Source organism: Glycine soja, chromosome 20, assembly GCF_004193775.1.
Source record: "Glycine soja cultivar W05 chromosome 20, ASM419377v2, whole genome shotgun sequence".
NCBI lineage: Eukaryota > Viridiplantae > Streptophyta > Magnoliopsida > Fabales > Fabaceae > Glycine > Glycine soja.
In genome coordinates, this window is record NC_041021.1 from 42,512,790 (window position 1) to 42,535,614 (window position 22,825).

General features: G+C 33.0%; 3 protein-coding genes across 6 annotated transcripts; 2 read left to right on the forward strand and 1 right to left on the reverse strand.

Annotated features, from left to right (window-relative positions):
* The first annotated feature begins 1,030 nt into the window (after window positions 1-1,030).
* LOC114403806 (dihydrodipicolinate reductase-like protein CRR1, chloroplastic) lies at window positions 1,031-5,353 on the forward strand. Of its 4 annotated transcripts, XM_028366975.1 has the most exons (10): window positions 1,032-1,211; window positions 1,313-1,435; window positions 1,538-1,612; window positions 1,698-1,763; window positions 2,115-2,210; window positions 2,422-2,538; window positions 4,378-4,470; window positions 4,594-4,692; window positions 4,777-4,863; window positions 4,973-5,353. In XM_028366975.1, the coding sequence occupies exons 1-10, from the start codon at window positions 1,095-1,097 to the stop codon at window positions 5,003-5,005; spliced, it is 906 nt and encodes a 301-aa protein (XP_028222776.1). In that variant the 5' UTR covers window positions 1,032-1,094; the 3' UTR covers window positions 5,006-5,353. The 4 variants fall into 4 exon arrangements, with proteins under 4 accessions (XP_028222777.1, XP_028222776.1, XP_028222779.1 ...); XM_028366976.1 differs by lacking the exon at window positions 1,698-1,763 and having other exon boundaries at window positions 1,031-1,211; XM_028366977.1 differs by lacking the exon at window positions 2,115-2,210 and having other exon boundaries at window positions 1,033-1,211.
* A 96-nt stretch (window positions 5,354-5,449) lies between these two features.
* On the reverse strand, window positions 5,450-9,311 carry LOC114403807 (F-box protein PP2-A13-like). Its single transcript, XM_028366980.1, has 3 exons — window positions 8,615-9,311; window positions 8,367-8,485; window positions 5,450-6,165 (listed from the first exon to the last, which is right to left on the reverse strand). The coding sequence occupies exons 1-3, from the start codon at window positions 8,954-8,956 to the stop codon at window positions 5,745-5,747; spliced, it is 882 nt and encodes a 293-aa protein (XP_028222781.1). The 5' UTR covers window positions 8,957-9,311; the 3' UTR covers window positions 5,450-5,744.
* Window positions 9,312-18,733: 9,422 nt separating this feature from the next.
* LOC114402580 (pentatricopeptide repeat-containing protein At3g63370, chloroplastic-like) lies at window positions 18,734-22,392 on the forward strand. The gene is made up of 2 exons (XM_028365206.1): window positions 18,734-18,893; window positions 19,058-22,392. The coding sequence occupies exon 2, from the start codon at window positions 19,095-19,097 to the stop codon at window positions 21,864-21,866; it is 2,772 nt and encodes a 923-aa protein (XP_028221007.1). The 5' UTR covers window positions 18,734-18,893; window positions 19,058-19,094; the 3' UTR covers window positions 21,867-22,392.
* The last annotated feature ends 433 nt before the right edge of the window (window positions 22,393-22,825 follow it).

A 22,825-nucleotide genomic window follows, 5' to 3' on the forward strand; every position in this document is an offset into this window, starting at 1 on the left:
TCCTAATTTTGTTGCAACCATGTGAGGGTGGAAGGGGAAGGAAAGGGGTGTACGGAATGGAGGAGGGGTAATTTTCAGGGAGTAAGAATAGAAATTTAGGTGGTAAGAATAACAATTCCCCTTTTTGAATGACTACGAACCAAAAGAAAAACACAGTTTATTGTAGTGGCCTTTCTTACAACTTGCAGAATCTCATTGGACTTTTTTGTTTCCATCAATATTACCGAATCTCATTGGATTATTGCTTCCTGTGCCTACTAATTTTGCTCCCTGCACCCCATTGCATTAGGGAAAGTCCAATGTAATATAATTTTACACTACGGATTGGGCTTTCCATAATGCAATTGGGTGGATGAAAAAAAATATGGAGGTGCAGAAACTTTCACTCATCTCATTGAACTAAAACTCATCTAGCATGTTCGATTTGACCCAAGACTTTTATTTTTAGATAGCATGTCTCCAGGCTGTTAGATTCCAATTATGCAGCAAATCTGTTCAAGATATCTCTAGTTAGCTATTAGTTCTCTTCACTAGTTCGTAGCTTGGCTAAACTAACCATATTATCTTAGATCCACATTTCATAAATACTTTTTTTATGTTCCCTTATGTGTACGCAGTCTTCTTTTCAAACCTTAAGAAGTGTAGATTATGCAGTAAAGAAGGTTCATGCATTATATTGTACTCAAATGTCCAAAACAAATGAAACTTTGCTCTTATATTCTGTCATTAATTTTAATTTTTCATTAACTATGAACTCAGTCCTAGTGTTATCTTTGACAAAATCGTTGATGAACTTTTAGAATTAGATGTAGCAACTCTTGTAAGTATTTGTACATAAATTTATGAGAATAATATACTGACGTCACATTTTGTCTAGCAGGGACCTGCCTCATTGGTTTATTGCCCATTTCATTAATACATGGGCACTGTTGGCATGTCTGACAAAATGTGTCACTATATCCACTCCAATTAAGGGCCATAAAAACCCAAACACCTTATCTATCAAAACTCTACCATGCTTATGCAATATGGTCACCTAATATATATATACTCTTATCTTCTTTTGGGCAGAGAGGCTTCACTCTTGAGTAGCCATGGCCTCCTTAAGCTGCCAGTTTCATTCCACCAGCTTGTTGAATTCTAAGAATGTCAACAGAAGGAGGAAACGTTTCATTTTTTGCTCAGCACAGCCTACACAAAACAATATTAAGGTATAAGCTGAAATGAAGTGCAATACTCTTTAATTCAATGCACAAAATTAAGCTACAAAGTGCTTCGCATTGCTATTTGCAACACACCCTTTGTGGAACAGGTTGTGATTAATGGAGCAACCAAGGAAATAGGAAGGGCAGCAGTAGTGGCAGTGACTAAGGCCAGAGGAATGGAGGTTGCAGGAGCGGTGGATACTTGTCATGTTGGGGAAGATATTGGAAAGGTTTTTTTTTTTTTTTTTTTTTGCCATTGGTGTCATTAGCCAAACCAACCTAATTCTTATATTGTCTTTAATCTATTTTTAGATTGTTTTCAATTCTTCTAGATATGTGGCATGGAAGAGCCCCTTGAAATACCCATAATAAATGACCTTACTATGATTTTGGGCTCTATATCTCAGGTGATGTGAATCAATAACAAACTTGGTATTTTTTTTCTCTCCTTAATCTGTTTTCTTGAATGACGTTTTGGATGGCAATTTGCAGTCCAAGGCAGCAGGAGTTGTAGTTGATTTCACTGACCCTTCCTCTGTATATGACAACGTAAAACAGGTTTGATTTCTGGCTGGCTAGAAATTTAATTAGAAGGAATGCTAGTTACAGCATTCTGTATCACCTCAATTCTTTTACGGCAGCAAAAATAAGTTTAACATCAGCATACATAAATGATTTATGTTTATAGAAGTGTGTATCTTTTGTCCATAAATTTAGTACTAGATTAGTATTTTTAAAGAGATGTTTCATAGCAAAAGAAAACACAACTTTGACTGTAAGCTAGGATAGTTGGACACTAGGACAAGATTGAAGACTAACCTCAGAAGTTATAGTTGTGACATTAGACTTTGTATTTTGATACTAGTTTCACATGTGCCAAGTGTTAAACATCAACTCATTCTTCATTAGGCAACAGCATTTGGCATGAAAAGCGTAGTTTACGTGCCTCAAATCAAATTAGACACGGTAGCTGCATTATCTGCATTCTGCGACAAGGCCAGCATGGTGAGCATGGGGTGAGACAAATAAGAACAATACAATGTTTACTTCAAATTATTTCTGTTCACCTTTTCCATTTTATGGTTTGTTTGGTTATTTCACACTCCACAGTCCATATTTGAATAGAAAATGTTGTCATTTTAATTAGTCTGAATTTTAAACTTGTTAGTAAGCCATTTTTTTTCTTTTGTGGCATATGATTTGACTTCGATATCAGGGCGTCTTGGTTGCACCAACCCTTTCCATAGGATCAATATTGTTGCAACAAGCTGCGATTTCAGCTTCTTTTCATTACAGCAACGTCGAAATCGTGGAATCTAGGGCTAATGCAAATGTAAGGATTCTTTTTTATGTTTATTGTTGTATCAATGTTTTTGGATCTTCATTTCTATATGTGGGGGGAAAAACAAAGTAACGAGAATTGTTATTTTTATAAAATCTGTTGAAAATAAAGCATTTAAAGAATGTTTTATATGTCTGTTTTTCTTTTAACAATTCTCCCTTGTAAATTTCGTCATATATCATGTGACTACTCTTTCTTTTTACGTTTTTCAATAATGGGTATATGAAATATCATAGATTTTGATTCGTCCTTGTCTATGTAAAGATCCACTGCAAATGTGAATGGTGTGAGTCTGATATCCAACTTCGTGTTAAAACACATTTCACTTGTTTGACATCTATCATATCTTGTTTAAGGATGCTTGCTCCATGAACCAAATAAATAATAAAAAGGAAATTAATATATGTTTGGTAAAAGCTAAAGTCCTAGGAATAAAATTACAAAAAAGCAAAGTGCTATAATGCACCTAGATATATTATAGGTTAAATTATTTATTTGATCCCTATAATTTCATGATTCTTATTTTCTTTTATTCCTATAATTTAAAAGTGATTTTTTTAGTCCTTATTATTTACATTTTAATTCTCTTTTAGTCCCTATAGTTTTGAAAGTGATTTTTTTAGTCCTTCTAATTTATATTTTAATTATTTTTTAGTTCATATAGTTTGAAAGTGGTCTTTTTAGTCCGTATACTTTATATTTTAATTTCATTTTAGTCCTTACCATCAAAATATGAGTAATATTATCAAGGTTAAATTACTCATTTGGTTCTTATAATTTTATGATTCTTACCTTTTTAGTCCTTATAGTTTGAAAGTGATTTTTTTTAGTCCCTATAATTTACATTTTAATTCTCTAGTCCCTCTAGTCTAAAAGTGTTCTTTTTAGTCCTTATAGTTCATATTTTAATTCCTATAGTTTGAAAGTAATATTTTTAGTTTCTATAATTTGTATTTAATTACCTTTTAGTCCTTACTACAAAAAAATATATAAAAATAATTAGTTACAAATTAGTTATAAATTATCAATTATTTTTTTATTACAAATTATTTTACGATAAATTAGTTACGAATTACTTGTTAATATTTTTTTAGTTAATTGTAATTGATAATATTACTCATATTTGATGGTAAGAACTAAAATCGAATTAAAATATAAAGTATAGGGACTAAAAATATCACTTTCAAACTATAAGGACTAAAAGAGAATTAAAATGTAAACTATAAAAACTAAAAAAAATCACTTTCAAACTATAAGGACTAAAAATGTAAGAATCGTGAAACTATAGGGACTAAATAAGTAATTTAACCTATTATCAATTACAATTAACTACAAAAATATTAGCAAGTAATTGGTAACTAATTTATCGTAAGATAATTTGTAATAAAAACAATAATTGATAATTTATAACTAATTTGTAGCTAATTATTTTTATATTTTTTTGTAACAAGGACTAAAAGGTAATCAAAATACAAATTAGAGGGACTAAAGATATCACTTTCAAACTATAGAAATTAAAAGAGAATTAAAATATCAATTTTAAAGACTAAAAATAATACTTTTAAACTATAGGACTAAAAGAGAATTAAAATGTAAATTACATGGACTAAAAAAATCACTTCAAAACTATAGGGATTAAAAAGATAAGAATAAAGAAACTATATGAACCAAATGAGTAATTTAATCTTTTTATCCGAATGAATTCCCACCTCTCATTTTATCTGCCTTCCCTTTTATCACATAATTAACCGTTAAAAGGGACATTAAGATAACATGGTGAAATATCTAAAAGATGTGAAATCAAAATACTGAATTGGCCTTGGTGAACAGGATCTTCCATCAGCAGATGCAAACCAAATTGCCAACAATCTCTCCAACCTGGGCCAAATCTATAACAGAGAAGACCCTTCAACAGATGTCTTGGTGAGTATGAAAACCCTTCAAGTTTAAGTACCAATTCATACAAAAGCAAATACAATTGTGTTTTAGTCTTTATATGCTTAGTGAGGTACATATCTAACTTTTTACATTTATGTGTGACACAAGGCAAGGGGTCAAGTCCTAGGAGATGGAATTCGTGTACACAGCATGGTCCTTCCAGGCATTCCTTCTAGTACAACAGTTCACTTCTCTGGTCCAGGAGAGGTATGTCCTCTATGAATTGACCTAATTTGGTTCCATCTTTGCAGTGAAGCATTATTTTTTTCATCATCAAATCAATTGCTGCAGGTATACTCTATCAAGCATGATATCACAGATGTGAAGTGTCTCATGCCTGGCTTGCTATTAGCCATTAGAAAAGTAGTGCGCCTCAAGGTATTAGTTTCTTTATTACTCGTATCATGTATTCAACTCTAAGATAAGCTATTAGTTTCATTATATCATTCTGGTTCAATTTTTTTCACTGCCACTTTATCATCCTCAGAATTTGGTATATGGCTTGGAGAAGTTTATATGAAAATAGTCCACCTCTTTTATCTCCTTGCCAAGAACTTTAACTTGGTTGAGCTCAAGGGACCTTCTACTTCAGCATCTTGACAAAATTCATATAGAAAGGTTTGCAAGAACAAAAGAGAAACAGATGCTCACCAAATTGCTTTTTAGTGGCCCAATTATTCAATCACATCATGCAGCACCAGAACTGTGATTTGATGATTTTTTTTTAAATAAATAAATTTGTATATCCAATTAGAATTCAGATCACATGACGACATTTTATGTGTAGACAGTGTAGTCAATTTAGTTTTCAAGACATACAACTCGTTCAAAGGATGTAGTTTAAGGTACAATCTCTTGTTAGTTAAAATCCACTGGTCATCTCAACAAATTACAAATCATACTAAACATCACTCTTAAAAAAAAAATCATTACAAAAGTTAATATTATTATGGCAATGATTAAATAATGGTGTAAAAAATGTTTATACTATTAATGCATTATAAATGAAATCTTAGAAATTACATTACAACAAGAACAAGAAACTCTCTATAACTGCACGAGTTAGCATTATTATTTCAAATTAGTCATTCCTACACGTAATTTGCAAAAGAACACTCAAACCCACCAAAAAACGAGGGCTACTACTTGAGTACTTTCTACTAATACCGAATTTCTGTTAAGAAAAATAAAAACAATGTTTTTTTTTTCCTTCCTTTTCCACAACTGTATAATTAAACTGTGTAAACTATAACAATTAGCTAACTTTGTTTGAGTCTTTCTTTAAACTCCGTTGGGCAAATGATGGCACTATCTACGCAGAGGCCACCTTTGGTGTGAGTGCAATCTATTTGGGCCAATGAAAACTTGATATTTATTGGCTCCTTGGGCTTTTCCACCACGAAATCTCCAACATTGTAGTAGACCCACTCCCCAGGCCCACGCAAGTAACACTCTGAGAGTGAACTCTGGCCGTCGGATGTGGAGAGTTGGAATCGGACGGGCTTGATGTCCCAGCCATGCACTTGATCAACGTTGCACACGCGCCGGCCCAATCTCTTGGAGGCCTTGCCCAATTGGAGTCTGAAAACTAAGCTGTAACTACCCACAGGGAATTCGAACTCTAGCTCCCCGACCACTTCAACCCACCACATTTGTTGAAGATACGCAACACTCTGGAACCTGCACGTACAAAATAATTACCATATAGTAATAAAAAAAAAACAAATTTGATTAATCCTTTTCCATTTTCATAATTTCAAATTAATTTCCATGATGATAATGATACGGTAACAATGATTTGTATGTGCTATTCTGCCAATCACTTTAATTTTTAATTAGGTATAGTAAGAATTTGTGCATAAATTTGTGAGAATAATATATGGAAGTAATTTTCTTTCCTTTATGTATTCTTATATGTTTCATTTTTTCTAAGATTGAAACAACTAAAACAAGTATTCCTATGTTCATCACAAAGAATCAAATCAAATAAATTTGTAAAAGGCATGAAATTATGAGTTGGAATCCCTATCTAACAGTTAAAAAGATCACATGCTAGATTGCGGATCTTTATAAAGTAATTTTTGATGGGGTCACAACCTAAGCACACAAAAAGGTGATTTTTTTTATCCCGGAAAGTTCTACTTCCGAAAAACAAATTGAATATATTCCAATAAAAGTAATAATAACTTTTTAAAGAATAGCATAATATAACTTTGAGGGGAGGCTCTTACGCCAAGAAAAATGCGCATAACGATAAAAGCACGCATATATCCCTAGTTTTTTAGTTTTAATTTGTGGAAAGCAACTACGGGCAATAAATAAAAAAATGTCCAAAGAAACTTTTGTTGCAAGCAATGCAGCCAATGACAAATAGAATATGACCTTGCTTCTCTGCTTTAGGCATAATAGATATTATTTAACATCACTTTCCCTTAAACAGAAGTCCTTTTCAGCAATACCGGTTACATCTTTCTTAGCACTGATTGCTGGTACTCTTGTTTCTTTACTTCAATAAGAATATGGAATTGGCATAGCCAATGGCATTGCCCATAAGCTTTTAAAATCAACGCCCACTCTTGAAAAAATTCCAATCTTAAAGGACCTAAACCTATGGTAAAAGCTTCCGTCGTAATTTCTGGAAAATATCATGTGTACAACTAATAAGGGAATTTTTTTAGTATGGGTAATTTAATGAGCAAAATGGGGTGCCTCAGAAATTGTTCAACTCAACAAGCATTCTGGTTTGTTCTATTTTTTTTTTCTTTTGATTAAATGTCTCGAACACGTTTTACATTAAATAATAATTATTTTGAGATAACTTTTCATCAATAATATAATGATATTTTAATGCATTCAACGTGTTTGGATTTAAATTTTGTGAAATATATACATAGGTCAAATTACACTTTCCCTTTGTTAAATATTAAGCAAGTATAATTTTAATGCAATGAAATATGCATAGGTCAAATTACAATTTCCCTTTGTTAAATTTTAAATAATTTAATGGTATTTTAATGCATTCAACGTGTTTGGATTTTCATTTTGTGAAATATGCATAGCTCAAATTACACTTTCCCCTTGTTAAATATTAAATTAAACAAAGTAGAATTTTTTTAAGGGAATTTCTTCTTTTAAAAATAAGTTTGAGATACTATTATTGATTCTGAGCTATCCGTATATCATTTACATTTACTCAACTATTTTTTAAGTCTTTTACTATATTTTTGCACATATTGCTCTTCTCATTGCTTGTTGTATCATAAATAGTTTTCGGTTATTTTATAAATAAATAAAATGTTTCAATTAGGATTTTTCCGTAAAGTGATACATTGTTCTATTTGATCCACAATCTATTCGTTTTTTATTTGTTCAAAAACTACTCTTACTTCTGATGACATAATGTTATTTTCCTCGGCAGTAAAAAAAAAAGTCTTATGCCCATAATTATTTTAACAAAATAAATATAAATTTTATATTTTTAATATAATAAATACTTTATTTTTAAATATTCTTTATTTCTTTAATCAAATTCTTCAAGAACTCTGGTTAACCTCCTCTATAAATCTTGGTCCCGCCATGAAAAATAAGATACAATATATTTAAACAACATTTCTACCTTAAATAAAGCAAGAAAAATATGAAAATAAATACTTTTCAATGAGCTAATAATTTTCTGTAAACACAAGCAAGTCTAGGGAAAGGCAGACAAATTGAAATGGTTCCGGAGTCAAGACACAATATTTGACCAGAAACATTTCAAAACCTCAATTTTCAATCCAGCTTCATCATAAAAACAAGACCAAACAAGAGAGAGAGAGTTTCAACTGTCAAATGCAAAAGTCAAAAGAAACATGGAATTGAAATATCTATTCATCCCTCACCTGGATTCTTCAGTTGGAATATAATTCCAGTATCTTCTATCATCTATTCCTGTAATCTTCAAGGATTTGGATGACATGAACAAACAAACTTGCCCACTACATTTGTCCAACCAAACTTCCTATAACAGACACAAGAATGGAACAAATATAAAAAAAAGGGTTAAGAACTATATTAAAAAAAAGTTAGGAAAACACTGAAAATTAATAACGGATTGGATCCACAGCATAAGATTAATCAATTAACTTACTTTGGTACCACCATCAAAACGATTGGGTAGGCAAAGTTTTGCATAAATCTCTTTCTTAGTCATAGTAGCAATATTTTCTTCACCAAGAACTTTATTAGCAAGAAACTTGTAACTCGGTGGCAACTTTGATTCCCATACAAAATCAGCTGAGGAAGCTCGATGAAAGGCCCTATTCACTCTTGCCAATTTGCATATATCGGGTGGATCAAGATTCATGAACAAGGAGGAGATGCAACTCTCTGGGAAGTCACCAAGACCGGGTCTTGAATCTCTTGATGACGAAGAAATAGACCCTCCTCCGTCCTTTTCAGCTTTATTAGTTGAAGAAACACCAGCCCCCATGACTCAAGAAAAATAGATTAATATATATACTAAAGAGAGTTGTTGTGATCAAGTGTTGTTTAATTGGTTTATAGGTAAAGGAGGAGGAGATAAAGTAGGTGAGAGATAGAAGGAGAAAGCTGCGATGATGGAGAAAGTGCTTCTTCCATTTTTTGATGTTGCGGTGTGGATTAAGGAGGAGAGGGCAATGGCAAAGGCACTATTTGGTGGTTTTTGCTTTTTAAAAAACAAACAAATGGTGCAAGCGTGTGTGCGTGTGAGGGAAAAAGGATAAAGTGAAATTCTTTTATGTCCCTTAAATCTTCAACGTTCCAAATAAGAAAAGAATTTCCAATTCAGGGGACGTGGACAGAGTGTGCATGGACATTGTTGGGGACAACTTTATTATATATATATATTTTATCAAATGTGGGGATTACGCGCCCATACATTTACTTCCACGCTGAATCTTGATTTCTTAAACACTTTTTTTTGTATTTTTTTAATCTTATTCATATGTTTTGATCAATTCCACTTATTCACATGGATGCAAATGAAGTATAATCTTTAAAAGAAATGACAAATACTCGTACTTTCATACGCTGATATGCATATAATAATTTTTCTCGTTTGAGATACATACACTTTTTTAAAGTAAGTATAATTTTAATATATATATATATATATATATATATATATATATATATATATATATAGAATAAGTTTCTATGCCAAAAAATATTTTTTTACTAACTTATTTTAAAGTAAAAACATTTAAATATAAATCTTTTTCATTTCAAAATTAACTTTAACTAAAACTACTGTTATATAATTAATTTCATTGATTTACTCACTCAAACATACATAGAATATGCATAAAAAAAATACATAGGATAAATCTTTGGGAGTTTGAAGGTTTAGGCCGTAGGATATTAGGAACCCACCTCCTATGCTTGAAGTCCTCAACCAGCTGTAAATTATTACATATCAATTTGGAAGTTATCATATCACATAAATGGAATTGTGGCACATCTTCCCAAATTCAGGATTTTCACGCAATTAAGAAAGCTACGGCATGGATTATTATTGGGTCGAAGAATAAACACACCAAAATGGGGTCCTCTAGACTTAGAGTGGTCACCAAGGAAATGCTTCTCCATCACCGGTCTAATTTCTTTAAAGTCAAATCACCCTTTTAGAAATTAGAATTTAGAATGCTTGCTAAAAATTTAAAATGATAATACATTTAAAACATATTAGATTTTTCTCTTGTACTCTCAATCTCTTCAAGAATAATGTTATCTTTTTCTAATTACTAGTTTCTCAACATCTTTCTTACTTATAACAAAATATTGTATGTTTATTATCAAAAATTTTCAAAAGGTATTTAATAATTTTAAATGATTAAAACAATTCATTGAAGAGAAAAATAACAAGTCCATACTTCCATTTTTAAACATGAAACAATTGACATCGTATTTCATGATTTATACCTTTTTATCTTCTTTTTTATGCATATACATCTAAAAATATATCTCAAAATTTAAACAGCTTTTATTGTCTAAATCGTGTTAAAAGATTTTTATTAAAAATTGAGAAAGAGAGAGAAATACTCTGTTCAACATATCCATTCCTGAATTGAGCTATTTTTTTTTATTATTCGAGTTGAATTAGCATTTTATTTTATGTTTTAAATATGCAATAATTTTCAGGCCAAAAATTTCAGCCAGAGACTCTTTTCTGTGGGTATGTATTTGAATCTAACATGTAGGAAATGATTAAGCATTGAAGTATCGTTGTTTCCCGACAGTGACAATTAGACAAATTGACATCAACGAATATAAATTAGTGAAAGGGTAAGTGGCCTTGGCGTATTCAACGATTTTATTGAAGAACGATCAAAATTGAGATTCAGAAGTTTGTGCTTTGTAGTTTTTATTTAAATATTACCTCTCTGGCATTTTTATACGAACTTTGGAAAGTTTGTCTTTAAACTCTTTTTCATTAGACTTCTTATATTATATTAATTATTTAAAAAAAATATTCATAAATAGAGATATTTTAGTTAACTAGATAAAAGATTTTTAGAAAGCTGAGAATAAACAAAAAAATTATATAAGTTATATATTTTTTGTTCTTATATAATGACTAAAAGGATCTTATATATAGCATCACAGGCAATAATTAACAGATTAAATATTGAGGCGGACAATTTTATTTGTTCTCACGAGACTCGTAAGCAAAAGCAACGCACATGGCTATCAGTAATTAATTTTAACAACAACGTGTTGTTTTATTTTTCATGTTTCCCAATTAATTAATTTGTCAAATACTTTTTGGGTCGCTTCTCTTCTTAAGCCAGCTATTACTATCATCTATCAGTGTTCGTATTCCGGAGTTATGTCGCGGAGAGGAAGAATTTTTTTCCTAGGAGAAGAAAATAATTACTTCCAGTTCGTATTCAGAGATTTCAGAAGTTACGTTCTAGGATTCTTGTGTATTAAAATAAGAAAACCTAGCTAATAAAGAAATATTTCTTGTTCTCTTTCAATTTAAGTTCTTGTTCTTCTTTAAACCAGTCAATTATAAATCACTTTTTTGTTCTTATTAAAATTGTGTTTGATAAATTGTGGATCATTTTCAATACTTGAGAACATTACTCAGTCTTACGGTTTTAATTTATTATTTGTAAGATCTGTATTTTGTCGATACTAAAGAAATTATTAATAAATTATATCAATATATAGTAGGAAATTAAAATAAGTTTTAATATAATAATAATAAGAAATATTTGAGTACATTTTTTTTTTAAATTTCTATGGTAGAACCTCACACGACACTTAAAATAGAATATAAGTAATAGAGGTCAACTATTTTTTTTCTAGAATCTGCTTTTACCATTACCTAACAGGTTTTTGATTTTTCAAAGCTACCATAGTTAAAGATGTTGAACCTTTTTCATTGGAAAATAAGAGTTTTATGCTCCTCTGCTCACGATATGACCGAAAGCAAATCAAGGAGGCTTGCATGCACCGACCCAATGTTTGATTCATAGTGTTGGGGTAACGAATGTTCTTTTCAAGAATCATGTCACTACTCAAACATAGTACAAGTTCAGATGATACAATTTATTACAACATATCGTCTTTAGTCTAAATTAAAAATGTGGCTTAATATTATTTTATAAGATTTAATCTTTTCTTACAATTATAAGATTTAATTTAAAATATTTTTTTACCAAAATACCTTTTATTAAATCCAATTTTAAAATAACGTGACAGTAAGATAAACATAATTTATTAATATTTGTTGATTAATTTTAAAAGTATAATAATATTAATTTAAAGATAAATTTATTATTTATAACCAAGTTAATCAAACTCCTTATTTCTAATAAATTAAGTCATTGAATTACCAAAAAAACCCTCCAAAGAGTGACAGCAACAATAGTGTTAAACTTTGAGAACATTCTTCCCTCAGCTAATATTTCTTCTGATCGAGTGGTTGGAGATATTAAAAATCTTATATCAAAGATTGAAGCGTGATCCACTTCCTCTGTTTAATAAAATCGATGCGACTCACGAAAGATTTGGTTTCTTGTCATGTCCATAACATATCATTACAAGTTGAAGATAATATCCAATGAATGATGTTCATCGTGATGGTAGCTGGCAAACGGAGAATCACGTGGTCACCCTTTTTTATTTTCGAATTGGGGAATATTATAATAAAGCATCAGCACCATGTGTTTAATAAAAAATTCTTAATATAAAATTTTAGAAGATATTTTATATTTGTTTTTAGTTGTACATGAAAATTAACGGACGATGTCTGTCGTTTATACTTCATTACTAAACCAACGTCGGCCGTTATAATAACAGGAAAATACTATATGGATATGATGTTTTAAGATCTCATGTTAATTCGGAAAATATTTATATACACTATTTTAGATACTTTATATATTATTCTCTGATTAAAATAAAATATTTTAATAATCCGTCTAATAAAAATCAATATAAAATATTAGAGTTGATTCTTAATGTAAAATTTAATTTCAAGTGAAGAACAATAAAAAAAATTCTGAAATATTGTACTTAAAATATTAGTAAATATTCCTTTCTGATACTGCTTGTTGGAAAAATATATTCATGTCTAAGTATAATACTTTGTTTTTGACAGAAACGTAAGTAATTTATTGGGATGAAGGGAGCTACAGACATGTACATTATTCTCATTTGTTATCTTCATTAAGCTCATTATTTAACTAATAACGTGAGACTTCAAACTATACTTAAATTTCTAATATGTTATAACTAAATTTTTTTGCATAATAAGTTGAACATTTTTTTCTTAATAATTAGGTTTAGAGTCGAGTTAAACCATCACGTTTTTAATTGGTTTTAATAATAAGTATTTTTTTCTTTTAAAAAGTCTAATTTATTCCCATGCGCTAAACTGTTTGTTTATAAGGTGAAACTTCTCTTCATGCAATTCCAATGTTATCACTCTGAAAATTTATTTCTTTACAAAAAAAAATGGGCTAAGAAAATAAAGGACATATGAGTTTACACAAAAATTTACATGAAATAAAGCAAACTATCCGTTTAATTTTAAACTAGAGGAGAGAAAAGTGATTTCAAGTCAAACAATGACTGTAAGCTGTGATTTAATTACTAAAAAATTTAGTAACATGCATATATTTTTTTGAAAAAATAGTAATAATATGATATCACATTGAAAACTAAAAAGAATTCTATAAGGGAAAAATAAACAAAAAATATGCAATCACATTTCTAGTCCTCCTCTATATAGTTTAAAAACCTAGTTCAATCAGGATTCAATGACATAATCAGATTGGTTTGATTATTAAACCAGTCATACATTTGATTTGAGATGATTCGATTAGACTCGATCAAACCTGATTGATTTGGGATAAATTTAGTGACCAGTCCGATTTTTAAAACCTGTTTCATGTAAAAAAATATTCAATAAAACTTAGAAATTATATAATTATGTTATTAAATTATTATTTGTGGACTTGTGTTATTAACTTTAATACTTTAATTTTTATTTTAAAATTTGGAATATGAATAATTTTTTTAATCAAATAATATTAATTATATATTTATAATGTGTGTATATATATAATTTTAAATTTTTTAATATATATTAAATCAAACTCAACTAATTAATAACTGATTGGTACCTCAACCAAATTAATGACCAATCCAAATTTGATAACTTTTGTCATGTGTAAAGAAGAGGGGACACTGGTCGATTCTAATTTCTTACCGGCTTATGAATAGTCTTGGATGTTGACCCTTCGACATGTGGTCGTAAATATTTCTTTTTCAGTAATCAATAATACTATAAACTAAAATTTGACACTGGGGGACAGCAACATGCATGGGTACTTTTTGATTCCGTTTGGGATTTTGGGTCCTGTTCATACAACCAATATTTTCCCATTTTTTAACACCTGCAATTAACACGAGCATTGAACTGAAACATCAATAATGCCCCTTAAGTCAAAAGATCGATCCTTTTGTTGCTTTATAACAGTGGGAATCTTTAAGATTAATCCTTTTACACGGCAAGGTAAAAGAGTTGTCCATGAAAACATATTTTCAACAAACGACAGCGCGAATGTAATTTGTCTTCTCGAATGATTACGTTTCCTAAATGAAATTAAGCTGGACCATCTCTAGCTAATTAAGTCCATGGAATTGGCATCTAAACCATAACAATAGTTCGTTTAATCTGTGTAATGGAAGCAAATTGAATGAACTGTTCATGTCATGCTACACCTAGCAGCTGATTGGGAAGTTATGAAACGACATAATTATTTATTAGAACAAAACTATGACAATACCATAAGAGTCAAGATCGCCACTCACCCACCTACTCGGTCGCATTAATATTGTTCATATCCTAAATCAACCAATAACCTTCCCATCGAAGGCGTTCCAAAGTTTGATGGATTTCAACAACTATTAAGTACTAGTATTTGTTTGTTTTAAAGTTAGGATAATTAATTTTGATAAGTTTAATTTTAATTAGACTGTGTATCTATATATATTAATCTCAGCCACGTATTTTTTATTTATTAAAACATATGTATACAACTAATACGAGGAATTTATTGTGTAAAACAAGTAGGTCCTATATATCATTGCATATTTGGCATTATCGTGATATAAATCAGTCTAATCAAATTGAGTATTTGATATATATATATATATATATATATATATATATATATATATATAAACATGCATGTGAAAAAAATTAAAGGAAACTATTTAAGTTTGAACTTGATTTTAGTTAGGTTAAAAAATTTAAAATTTGAGGTTGACTGGATTGTTTTCTATTTATTTTTTAAAAATAAAATTTTGTTTATTAACATGTTAAAAAAAAGTAAAATTGGATTGAAATTTCTTATGGACTGTTTTTATATTTTAAAGTTTATACTGTTTTCCATACATTTATAGAATATATATAATGAGAAAATACAAGCAAGAAACACGGCCCTTGTTTTCTGAAAAATAGATGTATATTTCTCTCAAATTCATGTGTGGAAAGAAATACTATTGTTTTATGGCGAATTCTACCGTGCATAATATAGGTCTGGCACCATGCCTAAGTTTTTTAAGACCATGCGATATGATGCCTAAGTTCATGTATGAGATGTATTATCTTACCATGGGCGACAAAATTCTCATAGCTGAAACTAACAATTTGCTGAAACCAAGAACGTATACCAAATATGTAGCTTGGGGTTTTCCTGATCGTAGCTTGAGATTTATTAGCTATGAACAAGAGAAACTTATTTCAAAACATGAAAATTTACATGGAGGTAATCAAATTCAGTGTGCTAGTGTTAGTCATGATCGTTACTCATAGAATATATGATAAGATATTTTATTAATATTGTTAGCCTAACGAATCAGTTTGTATTTGATATAATATATTATCAAAATAGCTCTAATATCATCGTAGAATATATAATGTAAGAGGCTTAACTCAACCCCAAAACCTAGCTCAAGGGATGAGGGAAAGAATATTTTTCTCTCCCCTTTCGTTAAGCATCATTAGCTTATATAAAGGATTACAAGCTTAAAGATAAACTAAGAATAATGATAAATATATGATAAGATATTCGATCAGTATTATTAGCCTAGCTAATCAGTTTGTATTTGATAGAATATATTATCAGAATATAAGATAAGATATTCTATCATTATTCTTAGTTTATCTTTAAGCTTGTAATCCTTTATATAAGCTAATGATGCTTAACGAAAGGGGAGAGAAAAATATTTTTTCCCTCATCCCTTGAGCTAGGTTTTGGGGTTGAGTTAGGTCTCTCACATTATACGTTAGAGCCTTAGCGCCTTTCTTTGGCTTTCGCACATAGGCCCTAGCGCCATTCAGCCCCTTTCTTTTTCTTCTCCATCATCATGTCTCACTCAAACTCTATCTTTCACACTGCTTTTGTTGTCTCCAACATCAATAATCATATCCCAATCATTCTTGAGATGGAAAATATCCAATACGTGACATGGACTGAACTTTTCAAACCCCGATGAGCCTTTTTGTTCACTGTCTCTCTCAAATCTCTTCTCTTACCTTATCTCTCTCAAATCACTTTCCTTACCTTACCTTCCCTCAATCTCTTATTTCTTCTTCTTCTCACCGCCACGACGGACAATAAGAGTTCTTTCCATTCATCTCTTGCGGTTTCCAATATAAGGAACCATATCTACATCACTCTTGAAATGGAGAATGTTTGTCGAAGAGCTACCTCGTCATTCAACTTGTTTTGGGTCGATAGAATATATGATAAAATATTCTATTCGCATTGTTAGCCTAACGAATCAGTTTGTATTTGATAGAATATATTATCAAAATATATGATAAGATATTCTATCGGTATTCTTAGCCTAGCTAATCAATTTCTATTTGATAGAATATATTATCAGAATATAAGATAAGATATTCTATCATTATTCTTAGTTTATCTTTAAGCTTGTAATCCTTTATATAAGCTAATGATGCTTAACGAAAAGGGAGAGAAAAATATTTTTTCCCTCATCCCTTGAACTAGCTTTTGGGGTTGAGTTAGACTTCTCACATTATACACTCTAAGAGTCACATTCTAGTTACAGAGTATGATGATGGGCTAGTTAATGTATGGAGGCCTTAGGACGCTTGAAGTTGGAGAAGCCACTTTGTGGTCACAAAGCCAAAAATTACATGCATGCCTTCAAGTTAGCCAGCCTTACATGCTTATTGTGGGCAAATTGCCCAAAAGGGGCCCCTTTTGCAAACTTATTCCCCAAATGGGGTTCTTTTGGAATAATTTTCGGCACGGTGCTCTTTTTTACGGGAGCTGCATGCAATTTCCAAGCAAACCGCAACTTGCAATGGCGACTTCGCTGCCATACGACACGTGGAAGGCCAAACCGCCAGCGGCGCTAGTGACTTCACGTGGAGGGGCATCTCGCCACTTGCACTGGCGACTTCGCCACTGCTACTGAAACCACTGCTCTGACTTGCGAGTTTCGGGGGTGCAGGAGACGCAAAAGCCGTTAGGTGATTAAGCGGTCAAGTTTGTTAAGGACGAGGCAGGGGATGAGGCGCTCGATCCAGCACTGGCGAAGGACGGCGTGGGTCTGGATGTGGACGCCTTCGACGACGTCGACGAGGAGGAGGGCGCCGTCGCTGAGTCGAGCGGCGATGGAGACCTCGCTGCAGAAGTCGATGTGGTCGGGGGAGTCGATGAGGTTCACCGCGTAGCGGAGGAGGATGGAGGAGCTCTTCATCGTGATGGCGCGGTGCTGCTCCTCGTCCAGGTATTCCATGAAGCGGACGCGACCGGCGAGCTTCGGGTGGACGACGCCGTCGCCCGCGGCGGCGATGAGGTGGTCGACGAGGGTGGTCTTCCCGTGGTCCACGTGCGCTAGGATGCAGATGAGATCCCTCTCGTTGTCGATGCAATCGAAACTTCCCTCCTCCATTTTGGAATCTCAAAACGCACTTAAGGTGATAAAATCACGCCGGAATCGCCACGTCCTGCACGTCTCCTACACCCCTACCCCGAAACTCGCTAGTCAGAGCTGCGATTTCAGCAGTATGGCAACGAAGTCGCCATTGCAAGTTGCGGTTTGCTTGGAAATTGCATGCAGCTCCCATAAAAAAGAGCACCATGCTGGAAATTATTCCAAAAGGACCCCATTTGGGGAATAAGTTTGCAAAAGGGACCCCTTTTGAGCAATTTGCCGCTTATTGTGAGTGGATCAGATGATTGCACAGTTATTATATGGGATCTCAGCTCCATGGCATTTGTACGACATCAGTTTCAGAAATTTATGTTAATGACTTGACCGGAGAAATTGTTACATCAGCTGGCATTGATGAAAGCATCACAACTGCCATCTGATTCCATTCTCTGAGTGATAAGCAGTACATTTATTTTCTGATTGGTTGGACACAAAGTTGTAATATTTCAACACTCATAATATTAACTATTATTTTCTTATCAATGCTTAACATTGCTCACTTTACTAATAAAGTAAAATTTTCACTTTAGAAGAATTGAATCTCAAATGTTGAAGGTCTTCTATTAAGCAAAGAATATTAAACTTTTATTTTTTAAGCAAGTCTAACATCTAACGAAATTATTTTGTTTTTTAAAACATATATTATATTAGCATACATTTAAATAATAAATGTATAAATTCATCCTGTGGATTAACTATATTTATAAAAGTTTAGACAAGAATCCACTTAGTAGTATTGGCGTCTCTTTGTTCTACCATGAGTGTGGGTTGCATCCCCTTGACATCCCTTTCCCCGCTTGGTGTTTGAGGGAGATCTCGTGCTGCATAGTAACTAATTGAATAGTTACAACTAAGTCAAATTGCTTGGAGTTCTAACTTGTACAATAATTTTCTTGGTGAGTTTTTTTTTCCAGTTACAACATGTCATTGAATAACAATTTTGCATAGCACTGAATAGATAAAAAAAAAAAAAGCTCCAATTTATTTATCAATTCAATTTGGTGTTCTGGTGTTCCCTGTTCCTCGTCTTACGTAAGGCTTGCATGAGATCTTTGTTTAGGTGCGGCACAGTGCACCTTCATGCATGCACCATCACCATGTCCACTTCAATCGTCACTCCTCTTCCTCTCAAATCCATCTCTGTCAACACCCTCAATAAAGGAACACTCAATCCCGCTTTTCAATCCTTAACCCTCCTTTCTACTCACCCGCTCGCAACCCCCTCGCGTCTCGAGCACGCGCATTCTCTCCTCCTCGACCTCTGCGTCGCCGTGAAAGCCCTCCCGCAAGGCCAACAGTTGCATGCCCGTTTGCTAAAATCTCACCTTTCGGCGTTTCTGGCCACCAAGCTTCTGCACATGTACGAAAAGTGTGGGTCTTTGAAAGATGCAGTAAAGGTGTTCGATGAAATGACTGAAAGAACTATTTTCACCTGGAATGCCATGATGGGTGCGTTTGTGTCAAGTGGCAAATACCTCGAAGCAATTGAGCTGTATAAAGAGATGAGAGTTCTTGGGGTGGCGATAGATGCTTGTACTTTTCCCTCTGTGCTTAAAGCGTGTGGTGCTCTTGGTGAAAGCCGCTTGGGGGCTGAAATCCATGGTGTGGCGGTTAAGTTTGGATTTGGTGAGTTTGTGTTTGTGTGCAATGCACTTATTGCTATGTATGGGAAGTGTGGTGATCTTGGTGGGGCTAGGGTGTTGTTTGATGGGATTATGATGGAGAAAGAGGACACTGTGTCTTGGAATTCTATTATTTCGGCACATGTAACAGAAGGGAAGTGTTTGGAGGCATTGTCGCTTTTTAGAAGGATGCAGGAGGTTGGTGTTGCTAGTAATACGTATACTTTTGTTGCAGCTCTTCAGGGTGTTGAGGATCCCTCGTTTGTTAAACTGGGTATGGGGATACATGGTGCAGCATTGAAATCTAACCATTTTGCTGATGTCTATGTTGCCAATGCTTTGATTGCTATGTATGCAAAATGTGGTCGAATGGAGGACGCTGAAAGAGTTTTTGCAAGTATGCTTTGCAGGGATTATGTGTCGTGGAATACATTGCTTTCTGGTTTGGTTCAAAATGAGCTGTATAGGGATGCTCTAAATTACTTCCGAGATATGCAGAATTCTGCTCAAAAGCCTGACCAGGTGTCAGTGTTAAACTTGATTGCGGCATCTGGCCGATCGGGAAATTTATTGAACGGGAAGGAAGTTCATGCCTATGCAATAAGAAATGGACTGGATTCTAATATGCAGATTGGGAACACCTTGATAGATATGTATGCCAAGTGTTGTTGTGTGAAACATATGGGCTATGCTTTTGAATGTATGCATGAAAAAGACTTGATTTCTTGGACAACTATCATTGCTGGCTATGCTCAGAATGAATGCCATCTGGAAGCAATAAATTTGTTCCGGAAGGTTCAGGTGAAAGGGATGGATGTTGATCCCATGATGATTGGAAGTGTTTTGCGGGCTTGCAGTGGGTTAAAATCTAGAAACTTCATCAGAGAAATCCATGGTTATGTTTTTAAAAGAGATTTAGCTGATATAATGCTACAAAATGCCATTGTCAATGTATATGGAGAGGTTGGGCACAGAGATTACGCAAGACGTGCATTTGAATCAATTAGATCCAAAGATATTGTGTCTTGGACAAGTATGATTACCTGTTGTGTTCATAATGGACTTCCGGTTGAAGCTCTTGAACTTTTCTACTCTTTAAAACAAACTAATATTCAACCTGATTCTATAGCGATCATTAGTGCACTCTCTGCCACTGCTAATTTATCTTCATTGAAGAAAGGGAAGGAGATACATGGATTTCTGATTAGGAAGGGTTTCTTCTTGGAGGGACCAATTGCTAGCTCGCTGGTGGACATGTATGCTTGCTGTGGAACTGTGGAGAACTCAAGAAAGATGTTTCATTCTGTAAAACAGAGAGATCTAATTTTATGGACTTCTATGATTAATGCAAATGGAATGCATGGATGTGGAAATGAGGCCATTGCGTTATTCAAGAAAATGACTGATGAAAATGTTATTCCTGATCACATAACCTTTTTGGCTTTATTATATGCATGCAGCCATTCAGGATTGATGGTTGAAGGTAAGAGGTTTTTTGAAATTATGAAATATGGATATCAATTGGAACCCTGGCCAGAGCACTATGCCTGTATGGTCGATCTCCTCAGCCGTTCTAATTCCCTGGAAGAGGCTTACCAGTTTGTGAGAAGCATGCCTATCAAACCTTCTTCTGAAGTCTGGTGTGCTCTTCTTGGGGCATGCCACATTCATTCTAATAAAGAATTGGGAGAGCTTGCAGCAAAGGAGCTCTTACAATCGGATACAAAGAATTCAGGAAAGTATGCACTGATATCAAACATCTTTGCAGCAGATGGAAGATGGAATGATGTTGAAGAAGTGAGGTTGAGAATGAAGGGAAATGGGTTGAAGAAAAACCCAGGATGCAGTTGGATTGAGGTTGACAACAAGATTCACACCTTCATGGCAAGGGACAAGTCTCATCCACAGACTGATGACATTTATCTAAAATTAGCTCAATTTACAAAACTTTTGGGAAAAAAAGGGGGCTATATAGCTCAAACTAAGTTTGTATTCCACAATGTTAGCGAAGAAGAGAAAACACAGATGCTATATAGACATAGTGAAAGGTTGGCACTTGGTTATGGTCTGCTTGTTACCCCAAAAGGTACTTCTATTCGAATCACCAAGAACCTTCGTATTTGTGACGATTGTCATACATTCTTTAAGATAGCATCAGAAGTCTCCCAACGGGCCCTTGTTGTAAGGGATGCCAACAGGTTCCATCATTTTGAAAGAGGACTCTGTTCATGTGGAGATTTCTGGTGAATACCTTGATTATTATGTGAAAATATAGATTATAGCACACTTCTCTGGTTCCTTCCTGTTGCTGGCAGTCACTGAAATTTCTCCTTCAAAGTTTTACTGTCTCTTTATGATGTCTCAATCAACAGAACTTGGGAACTGGTACCAAATATGTAAGCGGAGTTTGGGATTACTTGGTAGTTAATAATCGACTTTTAAGGTTTGAGATGGCTTGAAATCACATGTAAGATGGTCAATCTTCTGCCAGCTTTACAGGCTAGTCGGCAAGAATCATCAGAGATGTTAAATAATAACACCATATTTCTAAGAAATTGGCTGTCCATGCTTCTAATAACTAATAAGCCATAGGAGCGCAGAAAAAATGTACAAAGATGTAAATCTATCTCTACGAATTTCTAATTAAGTATTGTTTGCACTGAAGTACTTCTGTCTTCATTATGTTAAATTGTACATTTTTTTTTTTTTTTGGTACAAGGGAAAGAAGATAAATTGTACATATGTATGTATGTGTGGTGGTATTTCTTATTAACAAATGCATGTACGAGTGATGGTCAATCTACTTAAATTCAGTTGGAAGTACAAGAGGAAAAAGTTCAAATTAACTGTCAAGATCCAGGATTGGGCTGTAAACAAAAGTTTCCCGAAGTTGCAATTATTAAAAGCCAAACTGGGTTATAGTAAAGTGACTCTGCTGACCAAAACATTCTTGCGTAGGTCTCCAGAAATATAAAGCATATCCGTGCTCCAATTTCAATCAATTTGTTTTTAGAAAGCCTTTTGTTTTTACTCATGAAAAACTTGTTGATCCCGCAACGTAATGCTCCCACATAATGCCAGCAGATTGCTCTGCTGTTGGAAAATAGTTTTTACTTCTTTCATTTCCTATATTTTATAGGAAGCTATTACCGTGTCAAATTATTTTTACTTAACGTTATAACTTTTTGCACCTTAAGAAGATTTTA

Excerpts from the sequence above, each read along its gene's own strand:
- LOC114403806 (XM_028366975.1), top strand. The coding sequence starts at position 1,095 with ATGGCCTCCTTAAGCTGCCAGTTTCATTCCACCAGCTTGTTGAATTCT. Across the intron at positions 1,764-2,114 it reads TATATGACAACGTAAAACAG|GCAACAGCATTTGGCATGAA; the intron begins GTTTGATTTCTG and ends ATTCTTCATTAG. Across the intron at positions 4,471-4,593 it reads ACCCTTCAACAGATGTCTTG|GCAAGGGGTCAAGTCCTAGG; the intron begins GTGAGTATGAAA and ends GTGTGACACAAG.
- LOC114403807 (XM_028366980.1), bottom strand. The coding sequence starts at position 8,956 with ATGGGGGCTGGTGTTTCTTCAACTAATAAAGCTGAAAAGGACGGAGGA. Across the intron at positions 8,486-8,614 it reads GTTTTGATGGTGGTACCAAA|GAAGTTTGGTTGGACAAATG; the intron begins GTAAGTTAATTG and ends TGTCTGTTATAG. Across the intron at positions 6,166-8,366 it reads ATTCCAACTGAAGAATCCAG|GTTCCAGAGTGTTGCGTATC; the intron begins GTGAGGGATGAA and ends TTGTACGTGCAG.
- LOC114402580 (XM_028365206.1), top strand. The coding sequence starts at position 19,095 with ATGTCCACTTCAATCGTCACTCCTCTTCCTCTCAAATCCATCTCTGTC.